Source organism: Eublepharis macularius, chromosome 4, assembly GCF_028583425.1.
Source record: "Eublepharis macularius isolate TG4126 chromosome 4, MPM_Emac_v1.0, whole genome shotgun sequence".
Lineage (NCBI taxonomy): Eukaryota > Metazoa > Chordata > Lepidosauria > Squamata > Eublepharidae > Eublepharis > Eublepharis macularius.
Window position 1 is genome coordinate 30,405,202 of NC_072793.1, and position 27,832 is coordinate 30,433,033.

A 27,832-nucleotide genomic window follows, 5' to 3' on the forward strand; every position below is an offset into this window, starting at 1 on the left:
AGTGGAGGAGAGTCGCACTGGAATTTGTTCAAGTAGTAGGGCTGCATTGATTGATACAACTGGAGGGCAAAGTACATTCATTCCGTCACTCAAAGCGCCAGTCGCTTATTAAGAGTTCGAAGACAACCAACAAGGCAATGGAGATGCCTCCCTTTTGAGATTTAATACTTGGAAGGTTTGCCATCTCTCGGGGTCTCGCAGCGGTGTCTCTTCTTTGTTCTACTGAAACTGCCTGTGGCTCCTCCAAGGATTTTCTTTGGTTAGGCAGCTTTGCTCCGTCCCTTTAAAATGATGTGGCAATCTTCTGACTGGCTTTGTTCAAGGTATCACTCCCACTGGAGCTGACAAGTTCCTGAAGCATTTGTACTTGGCTTATTTATTCCTAGGGCAGGAAAGTACCCTTAAGATTCAGTCCTCTGTATTGGTTGGCAGGATTCCCTGGATCTAGACCATTCCAGATGGGAGATTTCCCCAGCCTCTCATACTTCACAAAAGAAGAGATTCTATTCTTCGAGTCATTTCATCCGTTACCCATCCGTTTTCACTGTTGGTTCCAGAGAGCTGGGGGTGTGCAGATCTTCTATTGTTTGTTCTCACTGCTAGTCCGTGAACATGGCTGGTTTTGTCTGGAATGTTCTAGAGCATTTCTTTCAGCTACTGTCGCACTGGGAAAAGGGCTTAGCAGAGTGCATGGTAGACAGGAAACCCATGTAGCGAACGCCGCTGTCCCAGAGACAGTTAGGGGGACTGACTCGGCCTATACCGATGTGTTTCTGTGAGGTTGGAATGTGGGCGAGGCTTGGAGCATGTCCGGCAAGCTCTGTCTGGCTGACAACTCTGAACCCGGTCCAGTTCCTGATAAAGCTGCAGGATACCTCAAGGCCTGTTCATAGGGTGGTGGTAGCTGTAGCGGGGGGGAAAGGAGGAATCCATTATATCACCTCGAACCAGGAATGATTGTGTCATCACCTCACAAACATTTGCTCAGACATATAGCTGCAGGGATCAGGATTCTGCTGGTTCATCCGACAGCCAACCGTCGATCAGCACATTGCATAAGGACATGGTAGACTCTGTGTGAGAGGCACTTACACAAGTATGATGCTCCATGTGCAGACCTTGGTGGGTGCTTAGGATGGGGCAGAGCAAACTGAGGCAATTCTAATATGCCACTCTGGTCAAACATTAGCATAAGCCACACTATAAAAGAATATCTGACACCCAGTCGATGAAGCAGTCCCACCACTTAAAAGGAACACCAGAGGTTGGATCCAGACTTAAGTGGCAATTTCTGTCAATCTCTCCTCCTCCCTGGTTGTTCTTCGGGGCTTCCTATTCTCTGGGGAAAGCATTTCATGGATATCAGTGGGTTTCAGCTAGCGGGGGGGGGGGGAATGTTCTGTTCCGCTTAATTTAGTTCCAACCCCATTTCTGGTCTTCGCTAGCCCCACTCAGTCTATCTTGCACTTCATTGTCCAAAATCACTGTCCTTTCAGTTCCTTCCTGTTCCCAAAACTTCCTACAGATTACAGATATGGAAGATCGAGAACAATTCCCATCATGCTGGTACTTGGTCTGTTGAGGTTACTGCAGTTCAGAGCAATTGGTGGTTTGTTCAGCAATGAAGTATAGCAACTCTCGGTTGACTACAGCAACACTTACATGTTTGCTTTAGCTTGGGAGAACAATTGGCCAGTTTATAAGTGAAAACATTCATGGCAGAGGTTAGAAATGGATTAAAGCAGGCCTTTTTTTCTGCCGGAATGCTCCGGAACAGAGTTCTGGCAGCTCTGCAAAGTAGTCACGTATTCAGGTGGCCCTGACCAGCTTGCAAACTGTGGGAAAGGAGCTCTTAAACCCCTGCTCTTCAGCTAGTCGGGGGAAGCCCCAAACGGGCTTTAAACTTCAGCTGAGAGGAGGGGCATTCTCCCCTCCCAGCTGAAGCCTCCCTTCCTTTCTCTTTCTATGTCTTTCCTTCTTTCTCTCTTTCTTTCTTTCCATGTCTCCTTCCTTCCTTTCCTTCCTTCCTCTTTCCTTCTTTCTTTCCTCCCTCCCTTTCTCTTTCCTTCTTTCCATGTATTTACTTTATTTCTTTCCCTTCCTTTCTCTTTCTTCTAGTGGGGCGGCTGCACCGTGCACGATGACATCACTTCCTGGAAGTGACGTCATTGCATGGTCCCAGGAGCATATGCGTGCACTTTACATGTGCATGTGTAGTGACAGGGGTGCCACCTCCTGTCGGGAGTTGCCTTGGGTGAGAGTTCCCCCACCTCTTTTCCCAGAAAAAAGCCCTGGAAGTCGCATTCATCCAAGTTCTATGTGACCTTCCCATAAAAAGATGGTTCACATGAGAACTTTTAAGTGTTGTGGCAGAAGGTGAATTGAAATTTGAGCACTCAGGAAAACGGGGATCATTTTCTGACATGAGTGGTTCTTTTATGAGAGCAAATCTGGAATGCACTGAATCAGAAAGCAGAGCATTGTAAGTACCAGAGAGTGTATTAGCTGGGCAATTGGTAAAGAGGGAGGTGGGCTCCTGCCCCAAGAACTTGCTCATGTGAATCTCATTTTTTAAAAAAATTAAACAATTGATTCGATCAACTATTGGCTGCTATATTTTCAACTGGATAGCTTCCATATTTTTTGCTTCTTGGTCCCAGCATGCCAAAGGTGTAACCTGAAACTAGCCAACTACACATTTAAAAGGAGCCCTACACCAGAACAGACTTTGCTAGGAGCAGTTGGACCAAATGGACTGCTTTGAGTTTCTCTTTGTTCTGGGACATGGATGCTGACATGAAAACCGCACTCGCTGCATTTTCCTCCATGCTGTAAGTAGGAACCTACTATGTAATTTCTGGATCCTTTAATGGAAAAGAGTCCAGTAGCACCTTTAAGACTAACCAACTTTACTGTAGCATAAGCTTTCGAGAACCGCAGCTCTCTTCGTCAGATGCATGATGCATCTGACGAAGAGAACTGTGATTCTCAAAAGCTCATGCTACAGAAAAGTTGGTTAGTCTCAAAGGTGCTACTGGACTCTTCTATTTTGCTACTACAGACTAAGACGGCTAACTCCTCTGGATCTGGATCATTTAATGTGTCATTTTAATGCTAATGATTTGTTTCCGCCCTGTTTCCGATTTCTGCTTGGTTTCAGATTTCTACAATCCCAATCTTATTGCATTGTTTATTGGATGTCAGGTGCTGTTGATTGTATTGATTTACACTGTGCAATCCACCTTGAGTCACAGTGAGAAAGGTGAACTCTAAATAACATAATGAAAAAATAGCAATAAATGTGCCCACTGAAGCATCCTACACAGGATGCTGACTGTCTGTGTTGGCTTCCACCTTGTGAAACGGCCTGCCTGGCAGGCAGTCTCCTCAAGCTTTTATCATTCTACAGAATATGTAAACTAGAAATGTTTAGGGGGCCATTTTTATAAAGAGATCAGAATTGCAGTACAGTTGAACAGTCCAGGAGGGCGCTTTTATGAATAAATAGGATTGTAGTCTACTGCAATATTTATTATATGTATCATCTTGCTTTCATGGCTCTGTCCTCTACCTTTATAATACACTTTCTCCATTGTTTATGGTATATCATGCCTTAGAAACCCTTGTTTTCTAATTCTGTAATCCTAGTTCTATTGCATTTTCCTAGATGTCTTATCCTATCCAATAAAATATTTTTTTATAACCCACCTTATCCATCTCAGCAAGAAAGGTGGGCTACAAACAAAGTAAGTAAATCAATCAATAAACTTTAGTCCACTTCCCTTTGTGAACAACATTAACACATTTTCCACTATACAATTATTTTAGAAAAAAAACTGTATCTAGAAATGTAGGAAGATGTAAATGTGACAAATGTGTATCATACAGGTACATTTGTCAAAGCCAGGTTTGGCAGGCTTTTCTTGCTAAGGGTACACTTGCTAGCAAAGCTTGGCTTGCCACATAATATGCCATGTGTATGCTTCCTTCATTTCACATAGCTTCTATTGGAAATACTCCTTGGAAAACCATTGCCAGAATATCAGTGAATGGAAGGAGAAATCGTTCCATAACACAGTTTCTTCCTCCATGCAAACTGTCCTAACCTTCCTTGAGAACTTTTCACGTCTGCAATCATAATTTGTGAACTGGGTGATCACTGACATGGGCAGCTGCAATTTCTCTGCTACCACCATCAGGGATTTTCTAGTGGCCAGAGACCCAGTTTTGTGCGTGAGTCTATAAATGGAGAATGCTCACATGCAGCTGGAAAAGAGTATTACATGGACAAACCCAAAGCCCGCAACTGTCTTGGGTAAGAAATGAAAGATGCAACACTAATGTGGTTCCGTTAACTCAGCTACCTCACCCTTTTCCATTGCCCTTTGGCACAGCTTGTAGGCATTTCCAGTACAAAACAGGCACAAGTTGTGCTGCAGGGGCTACTTGGTAAGATGGAGTGGTTGGGTTCACAGAAGGACATTAGAGGGGCATAAACGGCGAATTCTGATTGCACACTTTTGCATCCATGAAACCGCAGTATTGGAAAAATCTATGCCATTGTGAGCGTTTATATGATGCGCTTAGGTAGAGAGTGGGGAGAGCGGACTATACATTAATAAAAATAAAATTAAATGTTAGCTAGCTGAATAATTTTTTTTATACTCTTTTTTTTTTAAGTAGGTGGGGACTTGCTAAATTTGTAGTGGCTGCACAGACACTGGCCAGGATCCACCAGAGCACTTCCACGGAGGGATCTCCACCAGCAGAGCGTGACTCCCCCCCCCCTCCAGTTGTAGCCCCAAATGCTACACCTGGGAGACAGGAGACTCATGGAACAGCATTTCAAGGATACTGGGAGAGGCTCAGTGGGAAATCCTTCTGTACACAGAAACGTGTTGGTGGATTGCTTTAGGAAGAGACCTTGGCTCAGTGGTGGGGCGTTCGTCATGCAGAAGGTCCCAGGTTCGTTCCAGTTTAAAAAATCAGGTAGGAAGTGACGTGAAAGACCTCTACCTGAGACCCCCAGAGAGCCACTGGCTTTTGGAGTAGACCAGGGTTCCCACAGACACCTTTTCTGGAGTGGACCAGAAAAGTGATCAGGGCCAGGTGGGGCTTTTGCCTAATAGGGTTACTGATTAGCCATTGGAGATCTGGCTGGGCAGATGTTTAAAAAGTTATTTTGGCAGCAGCCACTACCATAGCACAAGGATCTTCACTGTGTGACTGGAGATAAGCTGTGTATAGGTAAGAAAATATTTCTAAACAATATGCTCATAAGGCATCCTGTTAAGAATAACTTCTTGAAATGTTTAAGAGTTACTATTAGAATTATGCATGAACTCGCTCCCAGAGACTTTGTGGGTGGCTTCGCCTCTGGTGGCAGCCATTTTTTTGTTGCAGCTTCCCCCCACTCCCATCCAATGTCAAAAGTTCCACAGGTATCCACAGGCTCCAAATGGTTGTCAAAATGGTAGACAATAACGACCCTGGTGGACCGATGGTCTGGTTCAACATACTGCAGCTTCATGTGTGTTCATGTGTGATCCAAGCCAAAAAAAAGTATGCCTAGATGAACCAATACTAGTTTTATGATATAACTTTCAACCAAGGAATAGATTTAAGCAGTCTTATAGCCACTGTTGGATATCAATTGCTAACCATTCTTGTTTTAGTGATGGCTTGTGATTTTGTGTGCTGACTTTTGACACCGAGCAATAAAATTTGTGTAGCTTCCAGTATAATAAACCTTTGCCCATATTTCTTGATATGTCATCTGATTAATCAGAGAATTATTAGGCTGGGAGAGACTTCAAAGGTCACAGAACAAAATAACAGAAATAGAAGTGGAAAGACATCAGGTACTCCAGACCCAAACAGCAAGAAGGCTGGGCTCCCTGACCTTTTCAACTATTGTGCAGGAAGAATTTAGACAGGTGTAGCCTCAAAGGATGGAATAAGAAAAGCTATACCTGCTCAAGTTTTGTGCAGCGAGGGAAGGGCAGTATCCCTGCCCCGCCCCCAGCCCCATCACTGGACTACTGAGGTAAGATCTGATGTGCTCCAGACAACTCTTAATACCATAACCCACAGAAGGCCACAGTTACTTGGGGACATCAAGCACCAGGACTATAGGTTTCTGAAGGTCAAAAGTAAGTTTTGATAAAGTCCAAGGACATGGAGGGTTGAAATTAGAGAAAATAAAGAACCTACCCCAAACTAGCAGTTCAAAATTGATCTGGGGTTAGGCCAAGTTTGAATTTGTGCTAGGAATGTTCAATGAACATAAGGAAATGTGGGTAAGTGGACAGTGAACAAGTGGATCATTTTAAAAGATACATTTATGGAATGCACACAACATAAAATAGTCCTTGGCTTCCCTGTCCTAGATTGGGGCTGGGTTGATTTTGGCCAGGTGAAAGTGTCCAGCATTATCAATATATAGGAGCTTTGTGTGTGGGGGTCCTCTTTGGGCCTTTAATTAAAGAATTTTAATAGCTGGCCATATCCTAGGAGCTTATCCCTTATTTTTCTACTAGCACCAGAGCCTGTTGTGATTTAATACAATGGGCTCTAGTGGCGGGTGGTGGGCTGAGCCACACCACAACGGGCTGGGCAGCCCCGCACTGCAGCAGCCTGGGCAGCCCCAGGTGCCCGGGCAACCCCACACTGCAATGGACTGCCAGGCCATGCTATCCCATGCCACAGCAGACCGCCAGGCTGGGGTGCAGCAGGCTGCCAGCTGGACAGACCCACACCGCGCCTCTCTGCCAGCTCTGCAGGCAGGCCTTTGAGGGGCTGTGGAGCCCACAGGGAAGCGCAACGTGGCCCACAGCCACCGCAGAAGCAGCGAGAAAACTGGAGGGGGCTGCCCTGCACTGTGCTATGCCTCCCCGCTGGCTCCACAGGCAGGCTTCTGAGGGGGTTGCAGTGGCAACAGGGAGGTACAGCCCAGCTCCCCTGTGCTACGCCTCCCTGCTGGCTCCGCGGCCCCTCAGAGGCCTGCCGTCCAATGACTCAATTCTTATTCTGGCGCAAGTGCACTTGCAGACTCCTCAGTGCCCCTGCGCCAGGATAAGAAGTGAGTCATCAGGAACACGGTTTGCCTTTTATGTCTTAGAATAGGCAAACTTCTTATCAAGCCCTTCCTTTCTCCAGACATCTCTCAGTCTTTAGAGGCCAATGAAAATAAATCTCAGCATTTTGGGAGGAGGCATTGCCCCCACTGCCATGAATACAGACTGAGGGCAGGCGTGTGATCTGAGTATAAAGAGCTGAAATCTATAATTAGAACGTGGATTCCAACACGTGCTTCTGCTTTTCCACCCCAGGCCTGCCCTTATCTAGACCGTGGGCTGTTATGAGGGCTTGCCTATCTGAAGAAAAGCAATTAAGTGCCCAGTATAAAACTGTAAGTGAGGCTAAGAGTGCTGACTGGCACTGCTGCCTGGCACTGGCTGTGGGATTCAAGGCCATTAGAATCAACTGAAGGATCTGAATACTTGAATGTTTTTCATATTTTGGTCGTGTCCCAATCAGACTGGTGTGGAGCCAAGACCAGTAATAATAGAATCCCATGACTCTGGTGGGCTTAGACTGGAGTAACTCTCTGTTGGGTTGCGCTACTGGGGAGCTGGACCCTTTAATGCATCAATGGAAGATGCTGATGGTTGCCGATCTTTCCAGTTGTCTTCCTCCCCCAGCAATCTCTTCTGTCCCCAGGGGAAGTTTATTTCTGGGGCCGTGGGACCCATGTAGAGTAACAGCCATGTGGGTCAGGATCCTGCAGTGGGGAGAGGAAGAAGACAAACTTGCTCCCTCCTGCCCCTTGCATGAGCATAGCTCTGCTGATGGAAGAGGCAGGAGGGAATCATTCCACCTCCTCCTCTCTGCAGCTTCCTAACTTTCATGGCTTTTGCTCCATGCAGGTCCCACAACTCAAGGAATAAACTTTCATAGCTTCATAAGGGACAGCTTAGGCAAGGGGAAAGCTGGAAAGATTGGCCTCACAGGGTCCTTGCGCTGAATTTAAACCAGAGTATTTTAATTCTGTTATGTGTTAAAACATTTATATTCCGCTTTTTGATTCAGGAATTTCTAGTATCCTACTCTAACAGTGATTGAAATGTCATTTGGCAAAATGATTTGGCTTTTGCCATTTATTTATTTAAACCTTTTCAACCCCTCCTTTCTCATTATACAAGGGCAACTGAAAATCTGGGCAAATTTAAATCTGTTTGGAACAGGATTCAGTTCAAGCTATGGCTATGGGTTTTGAGAACCGAAAGGACTGGTTTGATAGAGACACGGGTATCCACACCAGTTTCTTTCATCTTGTTATTTTTCCTGGTCAAACAGAGTTTGCAGATTTTTGCAGCACTCTGAAAACCTACAGTGTCTGTGAACAGAAACAAAAGAGGGACAAATGAAGGCAATATTGTCTCCTTCGAGCCACTTTCAAGTTTCTGTAACAAAGATTCTCTCTCTCTCTCTCTCTCTCTCTCTCTCTCTCTCTCAACAGATTCTTGTATTGCTCTTGTAGTTGTAATCCTAACTACATTTTCTGCATGCAAGTTTCATGGGCACCAAAAAGATTTCCACAACAATGTGTACAATCAGGGCTTGATGTGTAAACTACAATGCAAAACAAATTGCGCTCAACCACACCAAAGGATTACAGCCAGGGGAGCATGCTTTTCAGTGCAATTCTATGCATACTTACTTGGGAGTAAGGCCCTCTGTATACAGCGGGACTTACTTCTGAGTTAGCCTGCACAGGATTGTGGCGTCACTCTATCAGTTTCAGGTGGCAAAGAGAACCCGACATGGAGGAAATCTAAATCGCTTTCACTGTTTTGTTGTGCTTCCTCCCCAATTTAGGTCTGTATTGTAGACACCAATGAAGCAATGAGAAACACGCATGTGAACAGCTCCCCACTTGTTACTGTAAGTTTGCAATGTGAAAGTGGCCACAGCTCAAGAGAAACTTTGGCACAACTATGTTATGGGTAGATTTACAAATAACTCTCTTTTTGAGACTAAGATAAATTTCTCCCCTCAAAGGTATGAAGATACATGGGCTCCTGCGGTATTCTATTTAAATGGCTAAGAAGTTATGTCTTCAATTTGGGAACGACTTCAGATAATATAAGGGGCAATTTGGTTATTAGGATGTTACTTATTAGGATGTTACATAAAATTTTTTAAAACTTTTATTGCATGTGTCTTTTTTGGTATTTGATATATTGCATGTATAAACATTTTTAATTTTAAAAAAATGAAAGTGTCCACAGCTCAGTAGTGGGACATACATTTCACACGCTTCATTCCCAGTGCCTTCAATTTTAGATAGAAGGGTTGGAAGAGCTGCTGCCAGGCAGAGTAGATGGCATGGGGCTAGTTGAGTGACCCCCCCCCTCAACATGGAGGGGGGTCACTTAACTAGCTCCATGCCAGTGGGTTTCCTGACATGTATTTGCTTCTTTGACATAGCATTTCTTCCCCAAAGCAAACAACCAGCCAGTTTGAGAGCCAGTTTGGTGTAGTGGTTAAAAGCGGCAGGACTCTAATCTGGACAGCCAGGTTTGATTCCCCACTTCTCCACTTGAAGCCAGCTGGGTGACCTTGGAGCTCTCTCAGCCCCACCCACCTCACAGGGTGTTTCTTGTGGGCATAATAATAATATGCTTTGTAAACCACTCTGAGTGGGTGTTAAGTTGCCCTGAAGGGCGGTATATACATTGAATGTTGTTGTAATTATTATTATAACCACCCCTGTATTTCATTGGAGCAGGAGGTGCTTCAGAAGAACCCAGGAAGCATCATCTTAGCATCTTCAGGCTGCACCCGTTGTTGCCCACATTGTTGGTGGATGCTTGGCTTGCAACCTCTTAATTTTGGGGGGACTGGCTCTCGATAGCAGTCATTTTGTGGTGGCACCCACTCACTCTTCATCCTGAAAATTCCTAAAGTGGCCACAAGCTCAACAAGATCAGGCTAACGGGACAATATAAGGCAACTCCAAAGTTTCAATTAGGTTCTCTTTAAATTAAGTATTCTGTGGACTGCAGCCTTCATGTGCTGGAGAACTGGCCAAAAGCAAGAACTGAACAACAAAAAATTAGTTCAAGTACTTTCCAGACCTCCTGATCTTAATTCCTGTCTTGATCCTGATGGGAATCAGCCCGTTTGGACACAGCTCATACTGAAATGGATGTGACGGCAGCTATGGATAAAAGTCCATGCCCCCTCTCATATAAACATGCTTGCCACACACGTTCAGCCCATTCACACATAGGGCTGGCACACACTTAAGGCATGCCAGGATATGTGCAGAATGCTTATTCAGGCAAGCGCTTGACCCATGGCTGCCCCCCACATCTGATTAGGCTTCTTGTGGAAGACAGAAGAAATGCTACCTTTCCAAAGATACTTGATGAATCATTAACCAGAAGGAATATAAACAAGTAGCTCTGGAGCCTCCTGGTACGTTATGTTCCTTCTCCAAGAGATAAAAAAGCCATTGAAAAGAGAGCAGAGTTCTACAATATCACAGTAAGGAGTGCTATCCGCCAGTTCTACCAATGAACCCGACAAATGGGACGATTCTTTGCATTCATATGATGCGGGATGGGCACCTGGACAGTCAAAAGAGCCTGGCGGATGGTTGCTCACCTCTTGGGAGACTTCCGCCCACAAGCCAAACCTTTCAGCAATCATCTGGTGGATCTCCCGCTGCCGATCTTTCTTCCGCACACTCTCGTAGCTTGGCAGACGTGGCTGTTCCCATGGAGGCAGCTGATAGCTGCTGGGGGGTCCAACGCAGAAGAGTTCGTCCCCCTGGATACACAAACTAAGGTCACTTTCTTGTTCTGGGATAGTCATCTTGCTTAACTGGGATGGGTTTACAAGCTCTGCCCTCAACGATTACAGTCATTCTAGGCGTTGCAGCTTCATTGGACATTCAGGGCACATCAGGAGACTGGGGTCATTCAAGGTCAAAGCCAAGGTTAAGGTCATCCTCCTGCCCTCTCTCTTTCAAAAGCTGTTTCACACAGTTCTAGATCCTGAATATGTAAACTTATCTGGTTTACAAAACCAGATAAGTTGCATGGAGAACAAGGGTACCACGCATCCTGCCTGTCTCTGCATGCCACACCCACTGCAAAACACTGGTGGTGTGCCGCTATAAAATGCTACATCAGTAGCAATCTTTTCCTATGTCTGCCATACTGGCTATACTAGATATTCTTTGTTCAACAGACACACTATAGAAAGAAAAGTAAGGAGCCTTTTTTGCTGCTGGGCCATTCCCTTAAAATAAACTGCACTGAAATTCCACTCCCTGTGTCTTTGGAAGCCCTGATTTATTCAAAAGTGTGCACGCACACACTGCCCTCCTCCCATCTGAAAACAGAGGAAGGAGCTGTGTCTCCGTCAGAGTCGTGCTGTTCCTCTCTTAACACCAGGAACAGTTAGGATTTTCTCTGCTGAGAAGAGCCATCTGGGCAAGTGAGTGCAGTGCTAAAGCATGCAATTTACACTTACGAGCCATTTGCCATCATGTTTTAATAAGGAATTCTAAACGTCCAAAGAAAAATGCATTCAAAAAATAAAAAAGGGAGAGCTGATCTATACGCGCGGCAGAATCACCACGTGAACTACTCCTGGATTATACAATGCCAGGCTATAGAGTGGGGGACCACATTTCTGAATGCTCCTCTGCAATTCCAGGCCAGCCTTCTTTCTACCTGACATGCTAGTTTTCTATGTACAGGCAATTCTTCCCCAGGAGAGGGGCCATTCAAACATGCAGTGCACGCCACCACCCATAGCCTGAAGAGGTTCAGTCAATAAAAACTGTTCTTTATGGTTCAACATATATCAGTTGTCAGTTAAACACCAGTTAATGCGCAGCAATAAAAAATCAGATACCTACACATACAGTAAAATTAAACCTAATTGTTCAAGAGCCATTACCAACTCCCTCCTAATGTTAGCTGTGGCATTAGCAAAGTAAGCAACTATATATGTTTTTTCCTAACTTCTCAGAATAATTCCAATTTTTGCACTGGCAGTTTTTGTGCTAAAAAGGGAAGAACCCACCTACTTCTTCCCGATGTGTCCAGTCTATAAGGTAATGCAACTACTTTATCCCATCTGTCCAACGACCAGACTGAAAGAGAGCAAAGCCATTCCGGATGCTTTTGGTGAACCAGTTTCTATCAAGCAGACTCTGAGGCCAACCCTTATCCCATTAAAACCTCCAATGGTAGGGCTAATAAGGCATCCTGTATTTTGAAATACAGTCAGGGATCCATTCTGGAAAACTATCTGAGGATCTGTGTGGCAACGTATCCATCTAACCATGAGCAGCCTAAGGTCAGCAGACCCAAGATAAGCCCGTGTAGTCAGGGCTTTTTTTCAGGGGGAACGTGGGAGAACGGAGTTCCGGAACCTCTTGAAAATGGTCACATGGCTGGTGGCCCCGCCCCCTGATCTCCAGACAGAGGGCAATCTAAACTCCGCTCTGTCTGGAGATCAGGGGGCGGGGGCCACCAGCCATGTGACCATTTTCTCCAAGGGCAACCCACTGAGTTCCACCACCTCTTTTCCCACAAAAAAAGCCCTGAGTGTAGTGATAGGCAGCATTTTAGACTTTGACAACAAATACCTCAATTCAATTCATTAATAATACTGCAGAACAGTTCATCAGTTCTATCCATGTGAACCCTCCCTTTGCAAAGCCTCCTCACACCCTCTCCCTTGTGCTTTATTAGCTTCCCACTCGTGTCAAACTCTTCTTATAGATCTTCTATACCATTCATAAAAGACCTCCTCCCACCTGTACAGTGCCAGAATTTTCAGCAGCGCTCTCCAAACGTTGTGTTCCAGACTGGAGCCCCACCAATCGCTGGTTGCTACTGAAGTACGGAGGAGGACAGTCCTATATAATGTGAAGAGGGAGGGAAGGAAATTAAAATATGAATGAGCGTTCCTACGGGGGGGGGCGCTTACTGATTACGTGCCAAGATGTTGGCAAGTGACGCACTGCAAAGAACGAAGGCGACAAGCTGCCTAATGGAAACAGTAACTCCAAGTTCTTCTTTCCTTCAGGCACATCCATACACCGTATGCCTTTTTGGAAGCCTCTCTAGTTTAACCAGGGGTAGGATATGTTGGATGGATGTCAAGAAGGAAAGCAAGACATAGACTGGATGTTAGAGGAGGATTTTATTGGTTTCTAAAATGGGAAATCTGCTTGTGATAACCAGATTCTCTAAACGTTATCTCCTTTTGGCATGACATGACATCTTACACACACACAAAAGAAGACTGTCACACATCCAAAAAGGCAGTCCTACATGAACTTCTCCCCCTCCTCTTCTATATTACCTGTGGTTCAACTTATCTCATCTCCTAACGTCATTTGGTGGAAAATGCCATCAAGGTGCAGGTGATTTATGGTAACCCAACAGGGATTTCCAAAGCAAGAGACATTCAGAGGTGGTTTGCCTTTGCTTGATCCTAACCAGATCAGAGCACTGATGTCATTGTACTGGGCTTTTCGCCACTCTCCCTTCCTCTTCCCCAGGAGGGAAATCCTCATTATAATGACACTTTTGACACAAAGTAAGTTGAAGTATATAATATGGGGGATCAAACATGAGATGTTGCGACCATTTTTTTAAAAAAATGTAGTTCTGCTTTCACTCACCTCTCTTATCTGGCAGGGTTGTAAATATGTTTTAATAATAATAATAACAATAATAATAATATAACTTTTGATTTATATACCGCCCTTCCGGACAATTTAATGCACACTTAGAGCAGTTTACAAAGTATGTTATTATTATCCCCACAACAACAAACACCCTGTGAGGTGGGTGGGGCTGAGAGAGCTCCAGAGAGCCGTGACTAGCCCAAGGTCACCCAGCTGGCTTCAAGTGGAGGAGTGGGAAATCAAACCTGGCTCTCCAGATTAGAGTCCCGCGCTCTTAACCACTACACCAAACTGGCTTTAATGTCTTGGAGGGGCAGCTTCCAAACATTTCCACCTTCATTTCAGTACCACCACCCCCATCAGCAGCAGGGTAGCAGAACCTTGGAAGTACAAACAAGGGGCTATGTCTGGGCAATAAAACAAGGGACATCTCTTTCATGTTTCCATGGCACTTGAGCGCACTCTTAGCCTTCCAAAGAGTGGTTTCTTATCAATGATGACTGGTATTCATGGAACCCTTGGTTCCTGTTACACCAGATATGGTTCCCATAAGGTGATTTCCATGAGGAAGACCTATCACCTTTTATTTATTGCACCATACTGCTTACAGGGTGCGTGTGATCATCAAATGATATGATGGCAGAAACGGCAAGATGTTAAAGAAAAAATAAAGGGCCACAGCTGAACTTCAGCTGGTCATTAAGTTATTTAACTACAACTATAGGCAGTGGCAGTAAAATGATTATCATATTCCATGCTGTGAGCTCATATCAGAGGGATTGTGACAGCACCGGTAGCAGTAATCAAAGCATCCCAGTTGTAGATAATAGTGAATCATCTATAGAAATTCCCAACACTGGTCCTTTCTATCCCCGATCTCTGCAGGTGTTTTTCTCTAGAGCGGAGTGCTTTGAGTATAATATGGAGATCTAACGCAGCACTGGCTGGTGGCCCCCCCAGAACAGAGTGCGTGCACAATCTCAGCTGTGAATCCCACCTCCACTTCCATCCCCTTTGAACTCAGCGAGTCATTAACCAATAGGCACCTGCAGAAGGGCACCGAAACACAAAAGGAAGGAGTCGAGAGCCATACAGAGGGAACAACAGACTGAGTAATTGCAAGAATGTAGAACAGAGACCTCATTGCGGGGATGAATATGGTCACACTGCCAAAAGACTGCTCACTTCAAAGGATATATTGCCACTGATCCAGTAGCACTGAGCTATTGTAGGCCAAAGAAAAATTAAAATGAGTTGTCATTGTTAAAAGAAGAACTTAAACAGGCCAGGATCTGCCTTCAGGCCAAATAGTTCTCCTCTGATGAAAATATCTCTAGGTGAGCTACAATAGGATGAGAGGACATTGGGGAAAATACAATAGGAAAAAGACATTAAGGGATAGCAGACTATAATGGCTCGTGCAGGAGCAGGGCCAGGGAGGGAGGGGAGGTTTACTCGCATTCTTGTGAAAAGTGAATGTGAGCTTCACTGACTAGAAGAGGTTGACGCCTCAGTTTTACATTTCACCTTCCTTTTATCCCCCTTTCTTCCTGTTATGGGGAGTTTATGCCCATTGCTCTCAGATAAACCTCCACAGGTGTCTGAACAAGAGGTACCATATCAATTGCCTGAAGAGTTTCCATTGTCTACCCATTAATCCCTTCATGAGCAAAAATAACAAACTTGGCTTCCATCAGCTGTGCAAACTGAATCTGGGATTTGAAAGGTGAGCCGCAAGCAAATAAGATTCAGGTCTTATTGTTTGCAAAATGACTAGACATGTGGTGTTGATTCACATGGCTCAAGGCTCCACAATCTGTGGAGCGCTGCGAAGAAGTCTGATGGCTTTGTTGCCACCCATAGAGCAATATTTTCAATGTGTGCCAATGTTTTGTTGACAACCCACTTTCAGAAGCCTTCATGGCAATGTGGTTGATGTGAAAAAAACCTGTACTCTATGCATTCAGACAATCAAATGGCAATTTTAACCCACGCATGGAATCAAGGTTCATTCAGATAAGAAGGATCCACAGAATAATGTAAAGGCTTACCACAAAGTTACTCATAGCTAGAGATGGGCATGAACTGAAATACAAACTAAAAAAGCATGAACCAGGCCAGTTTGTGGTTTGCGAACCAGCGGTTCATCAGATCCTATTTCTGACAAACTGCCACGAACTTTAGGCTGGTTCGTTTGGTTCGTCAGACAGCCTGGTGCTAATCAATCAGTTTCCTAGGCAACAGGGGATGGACTTCTTGCAGACCTTCTGCTGACCCAGAAGTGACCTTCTGCTGACCCGGAAGTGATTATTTTCTGACCTGGATATGATGTTTTCACAAACCAAATGAGCCAGTTTGCGAACCAGGGGTAGGTTCGTGAAAGTTCGTGAAATTTGACAAACCACGAATCACATGGTTCTTTTTTTCTGGTTCGTGCCCATCTCTACTCATATCTTAAGAGAACTGGAGCTGACTATAGCCTGAAAGCATATGGTTAGCCGTATCCAAGTTCCACAGTCAGTAACCACTCAGAAATTTTGAAAAGTGGAGAGATGGCTACACCAGGTTTCATCACATGGTTAGAGGCTGCACATGATCACTTTCCCATACTAATACAATGGGGGAGGCCTTTAAGCAGCTGAGCCAGTTTCAGTTAGTAGCATGCTGCCACACGCTCAGAATCAGATTACTTGGCTTAAGATAAAAAAAGTAAGATTTGAAAGCACTAAACATGGGGTAAAACACACACTCTTATGGCTGCATTTACAAACATTTGCAGGTTGCCTGGCATGGCATGGCAACCATCAGGAGACTGGGATGGGTGAAAACATGAGGGTACTGTCAGTGATAGTGTGATGTCACTTCTGGAGGAAACCAGAAGTGACACCATGTCTCTCTAGGAATCATCAGATAATCTATGGTAAAACCATAGAGTTTTCAACAATTCCTAGAGCGGACTAACTTCACTTCTGAGTTCCGCTGGGTACTGACATCATGCCATCTCCCAATGGAAATTTTTAAAGACTATTTTTCTCCCCCAGAAGAGGTGGTGGGAAACAGGAGCCAGGGTGGGGAATCCTCTGCCCCTGGTAAGAATTTGACAGTCATAAACCCCCCAGCCATCTTAACATGATCTGAGTTGACTGTTTATATGTGCCACAAAATCAGCCATGATAGGCTTCATTCTTGGTCCCTCTGGCCACATTCATGACATGTGGAAGGCTTTATTTTGACAAGTTTCATCAGGAGTTGCTTGAGAAAGCAGAGGTTATACTGAGGTAGTCCTTCAACCTTTAAATGCAATACAGAACTTTCCAGAGAAAGGCTCTTAAGACTGCTTCCCCCAACTGCCGTCTAAGAATTGTGGCTAAATCAAGGATGAGACAGATGCTAGCTACTTCAAATTAATCGTCAGTGGTTAACTATACAGAATTTGGATTAATCATGATATTATCTCAATTACTCAATCCATTAAGTCCCCCTCAATGTTGTAAGACTCCATACAAAATTAGGACTTGTCACAAGATAAAATAATGTATTCAACTCTTCTGAGTACATACAGGGTATCTTTAGGAACAAAGCAATAAACTCGTAACAACCATGGGATAATGGTGTGGCGATTGTGTTCTTCAGAAGGGCTTTTCCAGGCCTGACTTCTCTACCAGGCTGAAAACTCCGAACAACATGGCTCTTACAATGAATAAGGTGACACGACTGAAGATAATTTAAGATAAACAAGTAGCTACGTGCACTATACTCTGTGAACCCTGAAATCTTTTGCAGATTCATGATGGTTTCCTTTCAAATTATGGAAGATCCCATACCTTGACTACAGTTTATTTATAGTGGGAAAACTTGGGGACAGACATGCCAGATGTCATTGTTTGACCCAGACACGATGGCTTTGCCCTATTTTTGACATGCGGCTACATTTACCCTACACCATCTAATCCTGACCTTTGGCTGCCATCTGCCAGAGCTGCCTTCTCAAAAGCCATCGGATAACAGATACTATTCATTTTTAAGGTGCCCCAACCTGTACCATTCATTCAGTTTGTGCCTGGCATGTGTGGTTTCTTTTGGGGTCTGAGAGACAGCTGCCTGGCTCTCCATTCTTTCTGAAGGTTTTGAATAGGAAAGAAGTGAGGAAAAATAGTTTTAAATTGTAATAGACACAATCCCTGTGCCAAGCTTGCTCCTTATGCTCCTTTTTCCTTGACAGCTTCCCTCCTCCTTCTTATAACCTGTTTAATAATCTCACTCTCATTCTGTTTAGGAGGAAGGATGAATCAGCCCTTCCTGTCACCACCCAGAGAGCAAGTGGAGTCTCTGGAACAGAGAGGATCTCCTTTGGGCAACTTCCTTCTCTCCTGGCTCTTGCTGCTTCCTCATTGATCAGGGTCAGGGCACGAGACAGGGTTGCCAAATGAGAACAAGGAAAACCAACCTGGGCAACTTGATTCGTAACAATCAGCTGCTGCAACTTAACGTGGCATGGAGAGAAGAGTTATTGCCTCCTTCGGTACACAGATCAAGAACAGGAGCCAAGAAAAAGATGGCAATTCTAGCATGAGGTCAAGCTAGGGTTGCCGGCTCGTTTTTCAATCAGGGCTTCTGTGCCTTTAACAGCTACCCATCTTCATATGCTCTCTCATAACTGGAACAAACCTAGCTTTATTTCTGTATACCAGGTAGCTATTAAAAGCAGAGGAGCCTGCTAGAAAATTGCTGGCAACTTGAGGGCAAGTCCTAAAGAGAAATGTACTGCAGGCAGGCCACCTAGCCATCTCTAAACCAGCCTTGGTGGTTACTACATGGCTAGAAGATCCAATGTGGCTCGCATTCCCCTCTCTCTGATTGGTCAGCTGTGGAACTCTGTGTTCTGAGGTAAAAATCAAGTAAAGGAAAGTAGTTAAATACTTTCATGGGTATCAAGCTAGTATTAAATATATAACGATAACCTTTTAAACTACCAGAGTGTCTCTGAGCTTGTAGGGCTGTCTCCCCACCACTGTTGAACAAACCAGTTCTTGTGTATTTGGAGAGAAGGGAAGGGCTGCTCTCTCCACAGCATGAGACACAGCAGGTTGGGTGACAGTGAGATTGCTCAGGTGCCCAGAGGAGACCCAGCTGGCTGTGGAGTGAGGGGAGTAAAACCACCACCCCACTGTGGCCAGCTTGCTCTTTTGTGGAGTGGCTGCCATGGTGGTGGTGAATGATTTTACTCTCTTTTCTCTGTAGTAGGGTTGCTCTTCTTTCGGCAATTGCCTACTGCTGGGATGAGAAATACAGAGACTGCAGAGAAGGAGGTTGTTGGAGAGGTTGGGCCCTTTACTTCCATCCCTGGCACAAGGTCTGCAGCTCAGGAAGGCTCACAGCTTACCTGACTTCCAGTCCCTCCAAGGAAGGAACCACCTGCCAGCCACAAGCACTACTGAACAACAACCTCCCCCACTTTCCTGGAACGTGGGAAGGGTGTCATACTGGGGGAAAGCCACAAGTAGCATGCCAAAGAGCCACATAACAACAGCAACAACAACAACAACAACAACAACATTCAATTTATATACCACCCTTCAGGACAACTTAATGCCCACTCAGAGAGGTTTACAAAGTATGTTATTATTGGTTGTTGTGGATTTTCCGGGCTATATCGCCGTGGTCTTGGCATTGTAGTTCCTGACATTTCGCCAGCAGCTGTGACTGGCATCTTCAGAGGTGTAGCACCGAAAGACAGAGATCTCTCAGTGTTATTATTATCCCTACAACAAAACACCCTGTGAGGTGGGCAGGGCTGAAAGAGCTGGTTTCAAGTGGAAGAGGGGGGGGGAATCAAACCCGGCTCTCCAGATTAGAGTCCCGCACTCTTAACCACTACACCAAACTGGCCCTCCCATGGTGATAGGAGTCACTCTGAAGTGATACCTTGTCCCAGCTCTCACACTTGGATAATGGACCCCCTGACAGGACAACCCCCGCTCAAACATGGGATTCATGAGCCACTGACTGAGTATCACTGATCTAAATAAATTCATCTGAAAGTCAGTCTTTGCTACTCAATGGACACCTCTGCACTTGTACATATTTAAGAACACATATACATTAACAAAGGGTATATTTCCTCCTACAGGAGCAGCAGCCACACCGAACACAATCAACACAGATTCAAGTTGGGGTCTTTTGTGGGGGATGTTGGGGAATTCAGGTGAAGTTGCCCCCTCCCCTTATTCCAGCTCCTCCTCCTCTCCTGTTGCTTGAAAACAAACGTTAGCCCTGAGAAAGCATGTATGAGAGAGGAAGGGAGGGGGAACCAGGGGGGAAATGTTCCCTTTCTGCCTGTTCCCAGTTCATGAGCTGTGGAAAGTATAATACCGGTTGCCGGGATACCAGCAACGGAAAGTGGCATTGTCTGTATTTACCCAGTGCCTTACAGTAGCGTTCCCTGCTGTGCTCCATCCCTGCGAAAGGAAGGAGGCCTGGCTTGGAAAAAGAGTGCCAGAGAGGCAGGGAGGGACTTGGCTCTTTTTTGCCCAGAGGGAGCCCATCATTGCCCTGGTAACAGAAGTCACTTCGAAGTGCTACCTTGTCCCAGCTCTCACACTTGGACAATGGACCCCCTGACAGGACAATCCTTGCTCAAAAGCTACCGGTTGGGGACCGGCTCAGGTGAAAGGGCTTTGTTTGTCGACAGAGTAGGGAATAAGCAGGGAGGTTCAGAGTTCCTTGGGGCACAAGACTATACGCCAGCAGGAGAGAACCACAAATAGCCTCCGAGCAGCTTTCCAACAAGGGATAGCAAACGGCGGCCGTTCGGTGCAAACACGCCATGCAAAGGGACCCTGCAAAAGGCGCACGGTGGGCGCAACTGTGGTTGTCTTTCAATCCAAGCAAAGCACAAAGAAATAATGCTGCTTCTCCAGGTTTGAGAGTGGGGGTGAGAGGATCAGGCAAAGCAGATGGATAAAACTCCTGGTCAAGGGCAGAAGAGAGACTTACATATTGGCTGGGATTCTGGAAGAAGCGGCAGGAGCACAGAAACTGGCAGCACAGAGGGTCTCGGTGATACAAAAGCAGCAGCAGCACCAAAATGGCCACGATGAACACGGAAGAAGAAACTGCTACCAAAGAAGAGGAAAAAGGAAATAGAAGGCAGGTTAATGGGAAGCCTTGAAATAGCGCCAAGCTCACTGTCTTTGCTGAAATCTCAGTCGTACGGGGCAACCGAAAGGGAGTTTAAACCCAGAGAGAGCAGGACAGAGAGTACTATGAGCCAAGCTACAAGTGACACCTCACACAGGTTGGACACTTGTCAGCTTCCCTCAAGTTTTGATGGGAAATGTAGGCGTCCTGGTCTTGCAGCTGTTATGGAGAGCCAAGCTGTAAAACCAGGACGCCTACATTTCCCATCAAAACTTGAGGGAAGCTGACAAGTGTCCAACCTGTGTCAGGCGTCACTTGTAGCTTGGCTCTGAGGCACATGTTGTGGCACTGTAGCAATGTCTGCTGCAAGCTAGGAGCAGCAGAACTGAACCATAAGTGGCAAACGGCAGCATTGGGCATCTAATGCAGGATCCCTTGGAAGACTGAAAATATCAATTACCAGTTGCAAAAAGCTACCACAAAAGCTCCACCCTCCTTCCCACTGGACTAGGATCTGGGAGACCCAGGTTTGAATCCCCGTTCTGACATGGAAGCTTTCTGGGTGATCCTGGGCCAGCCTTACACACTCTGAGACTTGATCGTGAGGATAAAATGGAAGACAGGAGAACAATGTAAGCTGCTTTGGATTTCCATTGGGAAGAAAAGTGGGGAGATAAATGAAGTAAATAAACAAATAAACATACTTGTAATCTAGTGACTTGTGGACTCATCTGAAAGTTGTATTAAACTAATCTATGTTGCTTGATGAGTAAAAAATTAACTTCACAGAACAAGTGTTCTGTACCATCTTGAGTAGAAAAAAACAGATACGGATACATATTTGAATAGCTAGTTGTTTGTAGGCTTAGAAACCAGCAACCTTTTGAATTACAAAAAATTGTCATTAAATACAATGGAAAGAGAGGCTGCTTTTCAGGGACAGGCATAAGCTATGCCAGGATGTCAAAAGGGCGGGGTTTAGAGTTCTTCCAGATTTTGGGGGGAGGTAGTAGCCGAAAAGAGAGTTAAGAACAAACTTCTGATCCCACTTCTGCCTTGGACTGGCTTCAGTAGCACCTGACAAGAAGGTATTTTCTTCTCTAAGTGTCTCCAATTCATTAGCTGCTGTTGGGGAGGGGCGGGGGAGCACTGATGCAACATCACACATTTCTGCAGTTTCAAATTACTGGGAAAATACGGAGTGGTGGTGGATTGGTGATGCCCATGTATCTTCCTGTAATATTTAATTTGCGTCTGAGATTCTGGGATTTTATCATCTTCCTCTCACACCTTAAGAGATGGGCCAACATTCACTAAGGAATAGGATACACCACTGATAAGAGGCAAATGAAAATATTTCCTATTCAGGAATAGAGATGGGCACGAACCAGAAAAAAACAAACCATGTGGTTCGTGGTTTGTCAAATTTCACAAACCACGAACTTTCACGAGCCTGCCCCCCACCCACCCCAGTTCACGAACTGGTTCATTTAGTTAGTGAAAATATCACATCCAGGTCAGAAAACCGTCACTTCTGGATCAGCAGAAGGTCTGCAGGAAATCCATCCCCTGTTGCCTAGGAAACTGATTGATCGGCACCAGGCTGTCTGCAGTGATGAACCAAAAAACGAACCAAACAAACCAGCCTAAAGTTTGTGGCAGCTCGTCAGAAATGGGATCTGATGAACCTCTGGTTCGCGAACCACAAACTGGCCGGGTTCGTCATGAATTTTGGTTCGTGCCCATCAAGTTCTAGAAGAAATCTGCCTGTTCTCAGTCTACGAGTACTCAGTCAGGGGTGGGGGTAGTCCTTCCTTGTGTGTATGATCCAAAACTTATTTGGGTTTAGCCTTTTTTTTGGCAACTCTTCCTTCTCTTATGGGACCTCTGGAGGAGTGCACCTTGGTAACTCTATCTTTGACTGCAGCACAATCTAATCTGGATCATTTGAACAAACCCTTCGATCCTTTCCAGACATGGTTTTCCTGGGATGACTAAGCAGCTGTTGCTAGTTTCTCCAGATATTACCCAAGCCTACCCATCAATCTGAATGCCTACCATTGTGAGGGGTGGGAAGTATTGTTGTAAAAGCTTGTTTGCTGTATACAACTGATCAGTTGCACATCTACAGGCAATTTTTACAGAGACAAGGATCTCTCTGTAATGACAGAAAGGGATAAGGATAGTTGCCTGCAATATTGATACCAGGGAATGCCCTTAGAAGAGAAAGGTTTGGGTAAACAAGGTTCAGTGCAGTGAGGTCAGACTGGTTGATTTCAAGTACCATCCAGTCCAGCTGCAGTGATTTTTGTATCTGACGAAGAGAGCTGTGGTTCTTGAAAGCTTATGCTACAATAAAGTTGGTTAGTCATAAAGGTGCTACTAGACTCTTTACTATTTTGTACCAAAACCATCCAGACTGAGATTCTGAAACAGGGAAATCCAGATGACGTGGACTGAAAAAAATGAACAGGTACTTTCTGGCCTTGTTTTATTATGGAATTAGGACTTCTTACTTTAAAAAAACAATTGGGGTGACAGTGGGAAATATGTTAGAAAAGTCTCCACAGAGGTGGAAGTTCGGTGGGTCACAGCTGGGAAAGATGGAAAGTACAGGTCTTAGGTCAGTCAGGTATGGTACGGAGGTTTACAGCCCAGCCACAACTGGCCCATGTTACATCAAATACTGGCAGAGGCTTTAAATATTTCATTCCATACAAGCATCACTAGGATCTAGTTCTCATTGAGGAGATTGACCTCTCTCTGAGCTGTACCACTTCAGACTGCAGGTGGGGGAATCACATAATGTAAAGCTCCCCCATTCAGAAGAAAAAAAAAATCTCTGTTTGCTGAAAACTAGTACAGGGCAGAAGGCTCAGCTAGATTCTCTCTCTCTGATATCCAGTTTTCTATAAGCGGGGCATTTTTGTATGAATAATCACATTTATTTTGTTTTATTTTCCACCTTTCTCACTGAGATTCTAGGTGGATTAGAGTGCCCCCATCAGCAGTTTCAAACATTTCAACTATTCGGTCAACCAGGAACAGTCCATCTCACATCCCTGTCCCTATCTCGTTCCTACTTTTGCTTTCGGGGGAATGCCAAATTAAAAACAGTCGTGAGGACTGCTCATTGTCATTCTTCAGTGATTAATTTGCTTACTTCAGGGTCCCTGGAATTTAAATCTCGGAAGTGGCCATAGAGACTCTAGAGGTAATACCTGCTCCTGAACCCTAAGGCTGCATTCAACACCCGGCCTGACATTTCATATGCTGCAGCCCCTGGGGTATATTTTGATTGTTGGTAGTGTGAATGAACCCAGACCAATGATGGGAATGCACATCCAGAAGTCAGGCACTGATCTTTGGTATAAGAACTGGAGCATTACAAGCATGTTCCTGTTTATGTCTGTGAAATGCTTTGGGCGTGTGAGGTCTAAATTGGTGCAGCCTGGACACATGGTTTACCCCCAACCCCAGAAGGAAGCCTTCGTTGAGTCACGAAACTTGGCGTGCTCTGATTATTGGCAGGAATTTGATAAAAATGGTCAAATTCTCTGACTTAAATTTCAAAGCTACAATTACTGTTTTCCCATTGGAACATATCTCTGCGCTGGATCGCCACCCAATCTCTAACTGGCAATTGTGTTTGTATCTTTAAATAAAACACAGACCTACTTCCCCCAGGTTTTCCCTTAGTGGCTTTCTCTCTTTCTTAATTCCTGCTTTGCCTCTGTTCTTTGTGTCCTATTTTCTTAGATTGTGAGCCGGTGGGCAGGGCCTACCTTTATTTTGTTCTCTGTAGTGCTTAGCAAGAGGCAAGCACACCACAAATGTCACAGTGCTGATGATATTCGGCCGCTATCAAATTCAGTGAAAATAATGAGCTGTTGCAAACTGTTACGAAATGCAAAACGTTTCCATTCCCATGATTTTCCTTACTTCAGAACAGTCCTGTTGACTTTAATAGGTTCGGTTTTGGATCGTGACTTTAATCTCTACTTTGTCACGTCTCCAGTTTCTCCATCTGTGAATGCTAGAAGGTAATATTCCCTTAATTCACCAGAGAGTGAAGACTTTGATTTTAATCTGGTTGTTTTTGTAAAAGCTACCTGAAAGGTTCTAACATGGCTGCAGGCCTCAAACTAATCATTCATTTCCCTGTAGTTCCACTGATCTGATTACTCCAGAGAAATTAGTTTGAATATTGTCCTTCTGTTGTGTGAGGTTTGGGCATTTTGAAAAAGGGAGTTTAGAAGCTAATGCTAAAGAATATGCTTTGTGAGACAATTTTATTTACTGTCTTAAATCAGAGAAAAAACATATTAATGTTTTGTGTTTTCAAAACACATCTTGGTTAAGGCATACTCAATCAGGAATCATGTATGCAGTGAATTAATTTATATCCTTACATCAAATCATAATGGAACAATTCAGGCAGACTATAAATAAATAAATATGTTCAGTTAGCAGGAGGAAATTTGCCTTCAGCCATGGAAGTAGGAAGTGAGTAAAAAGAGCTTCGCATCTATGTTGAACTTCTTCTGTCTTATTCTTAATCAACATTTCTGGTGTTAATATGGAAAAGTTGTAGCGCTAAATACACATTACAAAAAAAAATTTTGGGAAGGGCTTGGAAACCCAAAACCGATTCGCTCATTTCATCAATTAAAATTTAAAAAAAATATTGCTTCCCCAATACAGAGAATGCCAGTTTTGTTTTATACTCTGATGCCAACACTCCCAAAATGATAATTTCCGATCTAGGCCATGACCTTTGTCCTGAATAAAAATCGGGGTTCAAATCCATATTCTACTTCTACAGAGGATGCTGCATCTTCTTCCTAACAAAAAGGTATGGAAACTCATTCTCTGGAGGCTTCTGAGAAGAAATCTTCATCAGACAAAAACAGTGCTATGGATCTCACTTGTATACTTCTGTACCAGAACACAATGATCTGATCTGATGTATTATTCAGTCTGTAATATTATCTATTGAACGTCTTCCTAAAATAACTGAAGTAAAGGAGCTAGGGAAGAGGCACAGACACATGCACAAAGGTGTCCCTGTCCTGGAATGGGATGCCGCTCTGTTTTCCTCCTTATGGTTCTAAAGGGATGTCTATATGGGTTGTGAACGGAAGCCAGAAGCACTGAGCCTGCATAGCCAGATCTTGCCAGCAACTTGCTCCCACACACAACCTCATGCTAATTCGCCTCAATAACCTAAACAAAAGACCGGGGGAATTGCGGGTCATTGTGGACTACAGAAGGACACCAAATGGGAAGCATAAGTAAGTCCCATGCAGACATGCTTTAATCCAACATCCCTAGCCAGGACCCAAGTACTGGGAAGAAGAAGTAATGGGGGCAATAGCCTGGGGAGGGGTGGCCCGGGGTATAAGTCTATTATTACAATATGGTTTATGTCATTTCAGAAATAAAACAGATTTTTTTTAAAAAAAGCAGTTACTTCGGAAACTTATATGGGGTACAATTGTGGGTGGTGATGTTTGTTCCAGGCCCAGAGCAATGATGCTTCTCGAGTTCTGTTCCTAGCAGGAAATCCCAGATCACTCCACATCCCTTATGGCTGAACACCATGTACCAGTAATTTACAGAATCTACAATTGCCTGAATCAATGCTTAGCGGAGGCTCTGCCCAGGGCTTGTGGATATCAGTTTCTAAGAATTGGGTTTATTGCCCACATTGAGGAAATCGCCAGCATTTCCAGCCCTCAGAAGTTCAGGTGCAAAACCTGTGTATATACAGAGAAATAGCATCTCCTCTGAAGTGCCTTAACTTTAGAACAAATCAGGTTGAAGAGGGGTGGGAAGGGGGAGAGACGGGGGTGTTTTCTGCAGGCAATCTGGTTCCGAGAGGATCCCCCAACCCAATTTATGGTGATTCCGCACATGTTGGATAATGCACTTCCAATCCTCTTTATATATCATTTGGAACGGATTTTTTTGTGTGCGGAACAAAAAATCCACCTCAAACGATTGATAAAGTGCATTGAAAGTGCATTATCCAACGTGTGCGGAATCAGCTGTGGTTTAAGAAAGAGAGGTAGGCATGCAAGTACTCACTGGTCGCTATGATAATGGCCACTACATTGCTGTCCATGGGAACACTGGCAGTGGGCGCATGTGATGGTGCCTCGCTGGGCTCCGACATCTCGGGGGTGTCTGTTTTGAACTCTCCTCTACTGTGGCAGCTCCATAAGCCAGAAGCCCTGCCAGGTCGACCTGACCCCGTCTCCTTGAAGCTGTGTCTCCTGCCCTGGCCAGCCAGTTGCAGGACCCAGTCAACGTTTGCCCCCCCACCACAGAGGCCCTTCACGCAAGGTTGGTTTTTGCCTTCTCCTTTTCTTGATCAGATCCTGCCAGGAGTCCTAATAACGGCTGGAAATTTTTTTTGGCTTCTGTTTTCTATTGAGATTGGATTTGGAAAGCTCTCCTCCCCAGTTTAACCTGTTGTTGCCTGATGAATTCCGCTCGCCGTTCGTTGCATTAGCGGATTACCTTGCAAGAGCTTGTCCTAAAATCTCTTCGGTCGCTTCTGGAATAAACAGCAGCTACTTTCTCCCCCTCTTTTTTTCTCCTACAAAGGGCAAGCTGTACCAAAGGTGACCGTGCCTGGAATGGCTGGCTGGACTGGTCCGAGATGATTCCGCAGGTTTTGCTCCGGCTGTACCCCACCTCCGCTCCTCATAGGGTCCGTCCTATAGAAATCTGAAGAAACCTCTAGTTTCGGATCACCTCCACTCCCCGCGCCTCGACGCAGCCTCTTGCTTTTAGAAACCTTCCGGGCCTGGTTTGCCCCCTCCGGCACCTCATGCACAGCCAGGCTCACTATGCCCTTCCACGTGCCACATATTCCAGCGCCATCAAAGGAGGACCGGTGCGCAAGGATCAGCCAGGGCTGGGATTTGACAGACAAGATCAGACCGGACTAGGCGCTATCAA

General features: G+C 44.9%; 1 protein-coding gene across 2 annotated transcripts; it reads right to left on the reverse strand.

Annotated features, from left to right (window-relative positions):
• Positions 1-27,821, reverse strand: LOC129328636 (uncharacterized). Of its 2 annotated transcripts, none has more exons than XM_054977827.1 (5): positions 26,954-27,821; positions 20,720-20,838; positions 12,845-12,946; positions 10,675-10,839; positions 1-904 (listed from the first exon to the last, which is right to left on the reverse strand). In XM_054977827.1, exons 1-5 carry the CDS (start codon positions 27,039-27,041, stop codon positions 758-760), a joined length of 621 nt encoding a protein of 206 aa, XP_054833802.1. In that variant the 5' UTR covers positions 27,042-27,821; the 3' UTR covers positions 1-757. The 2 variants fall into 2 exon arrangements, with proteins under 2 accessions (XP_054833802.1, XP_054833801.1); XM_054977826.1 differs by having other exon boundaries at positions 20,720-20,841.
• Positions 27,822-27,832: the final 11 nt, after the last annotated feature.

Excerpts from the sequence above, each read along its gene's own strand:
- LOC129328636 (XM_054977826.1), bottom strand. The coding sequence starts at position 27,041 with ATGTCGGAGCCCAGCGAGGCACCATCACATGCGCCCACTGCCAGTGTT. Across the intron at positions 10,840-12,844 it reads AAAATTCTGGCACTGTACAG|GGGGACGAACTCTTCTGCGT; the intron begins GTGGGAGGAGGT and ends TTGTGTATCCAG. Across the intron at positions 905-10,674 it reads GGGCGGAAGTCTCCCAAGAG|CTACCACCACCCTATGAACA; the intron begins GTGAGCAACCAT and ends CCCCCGCTACAG.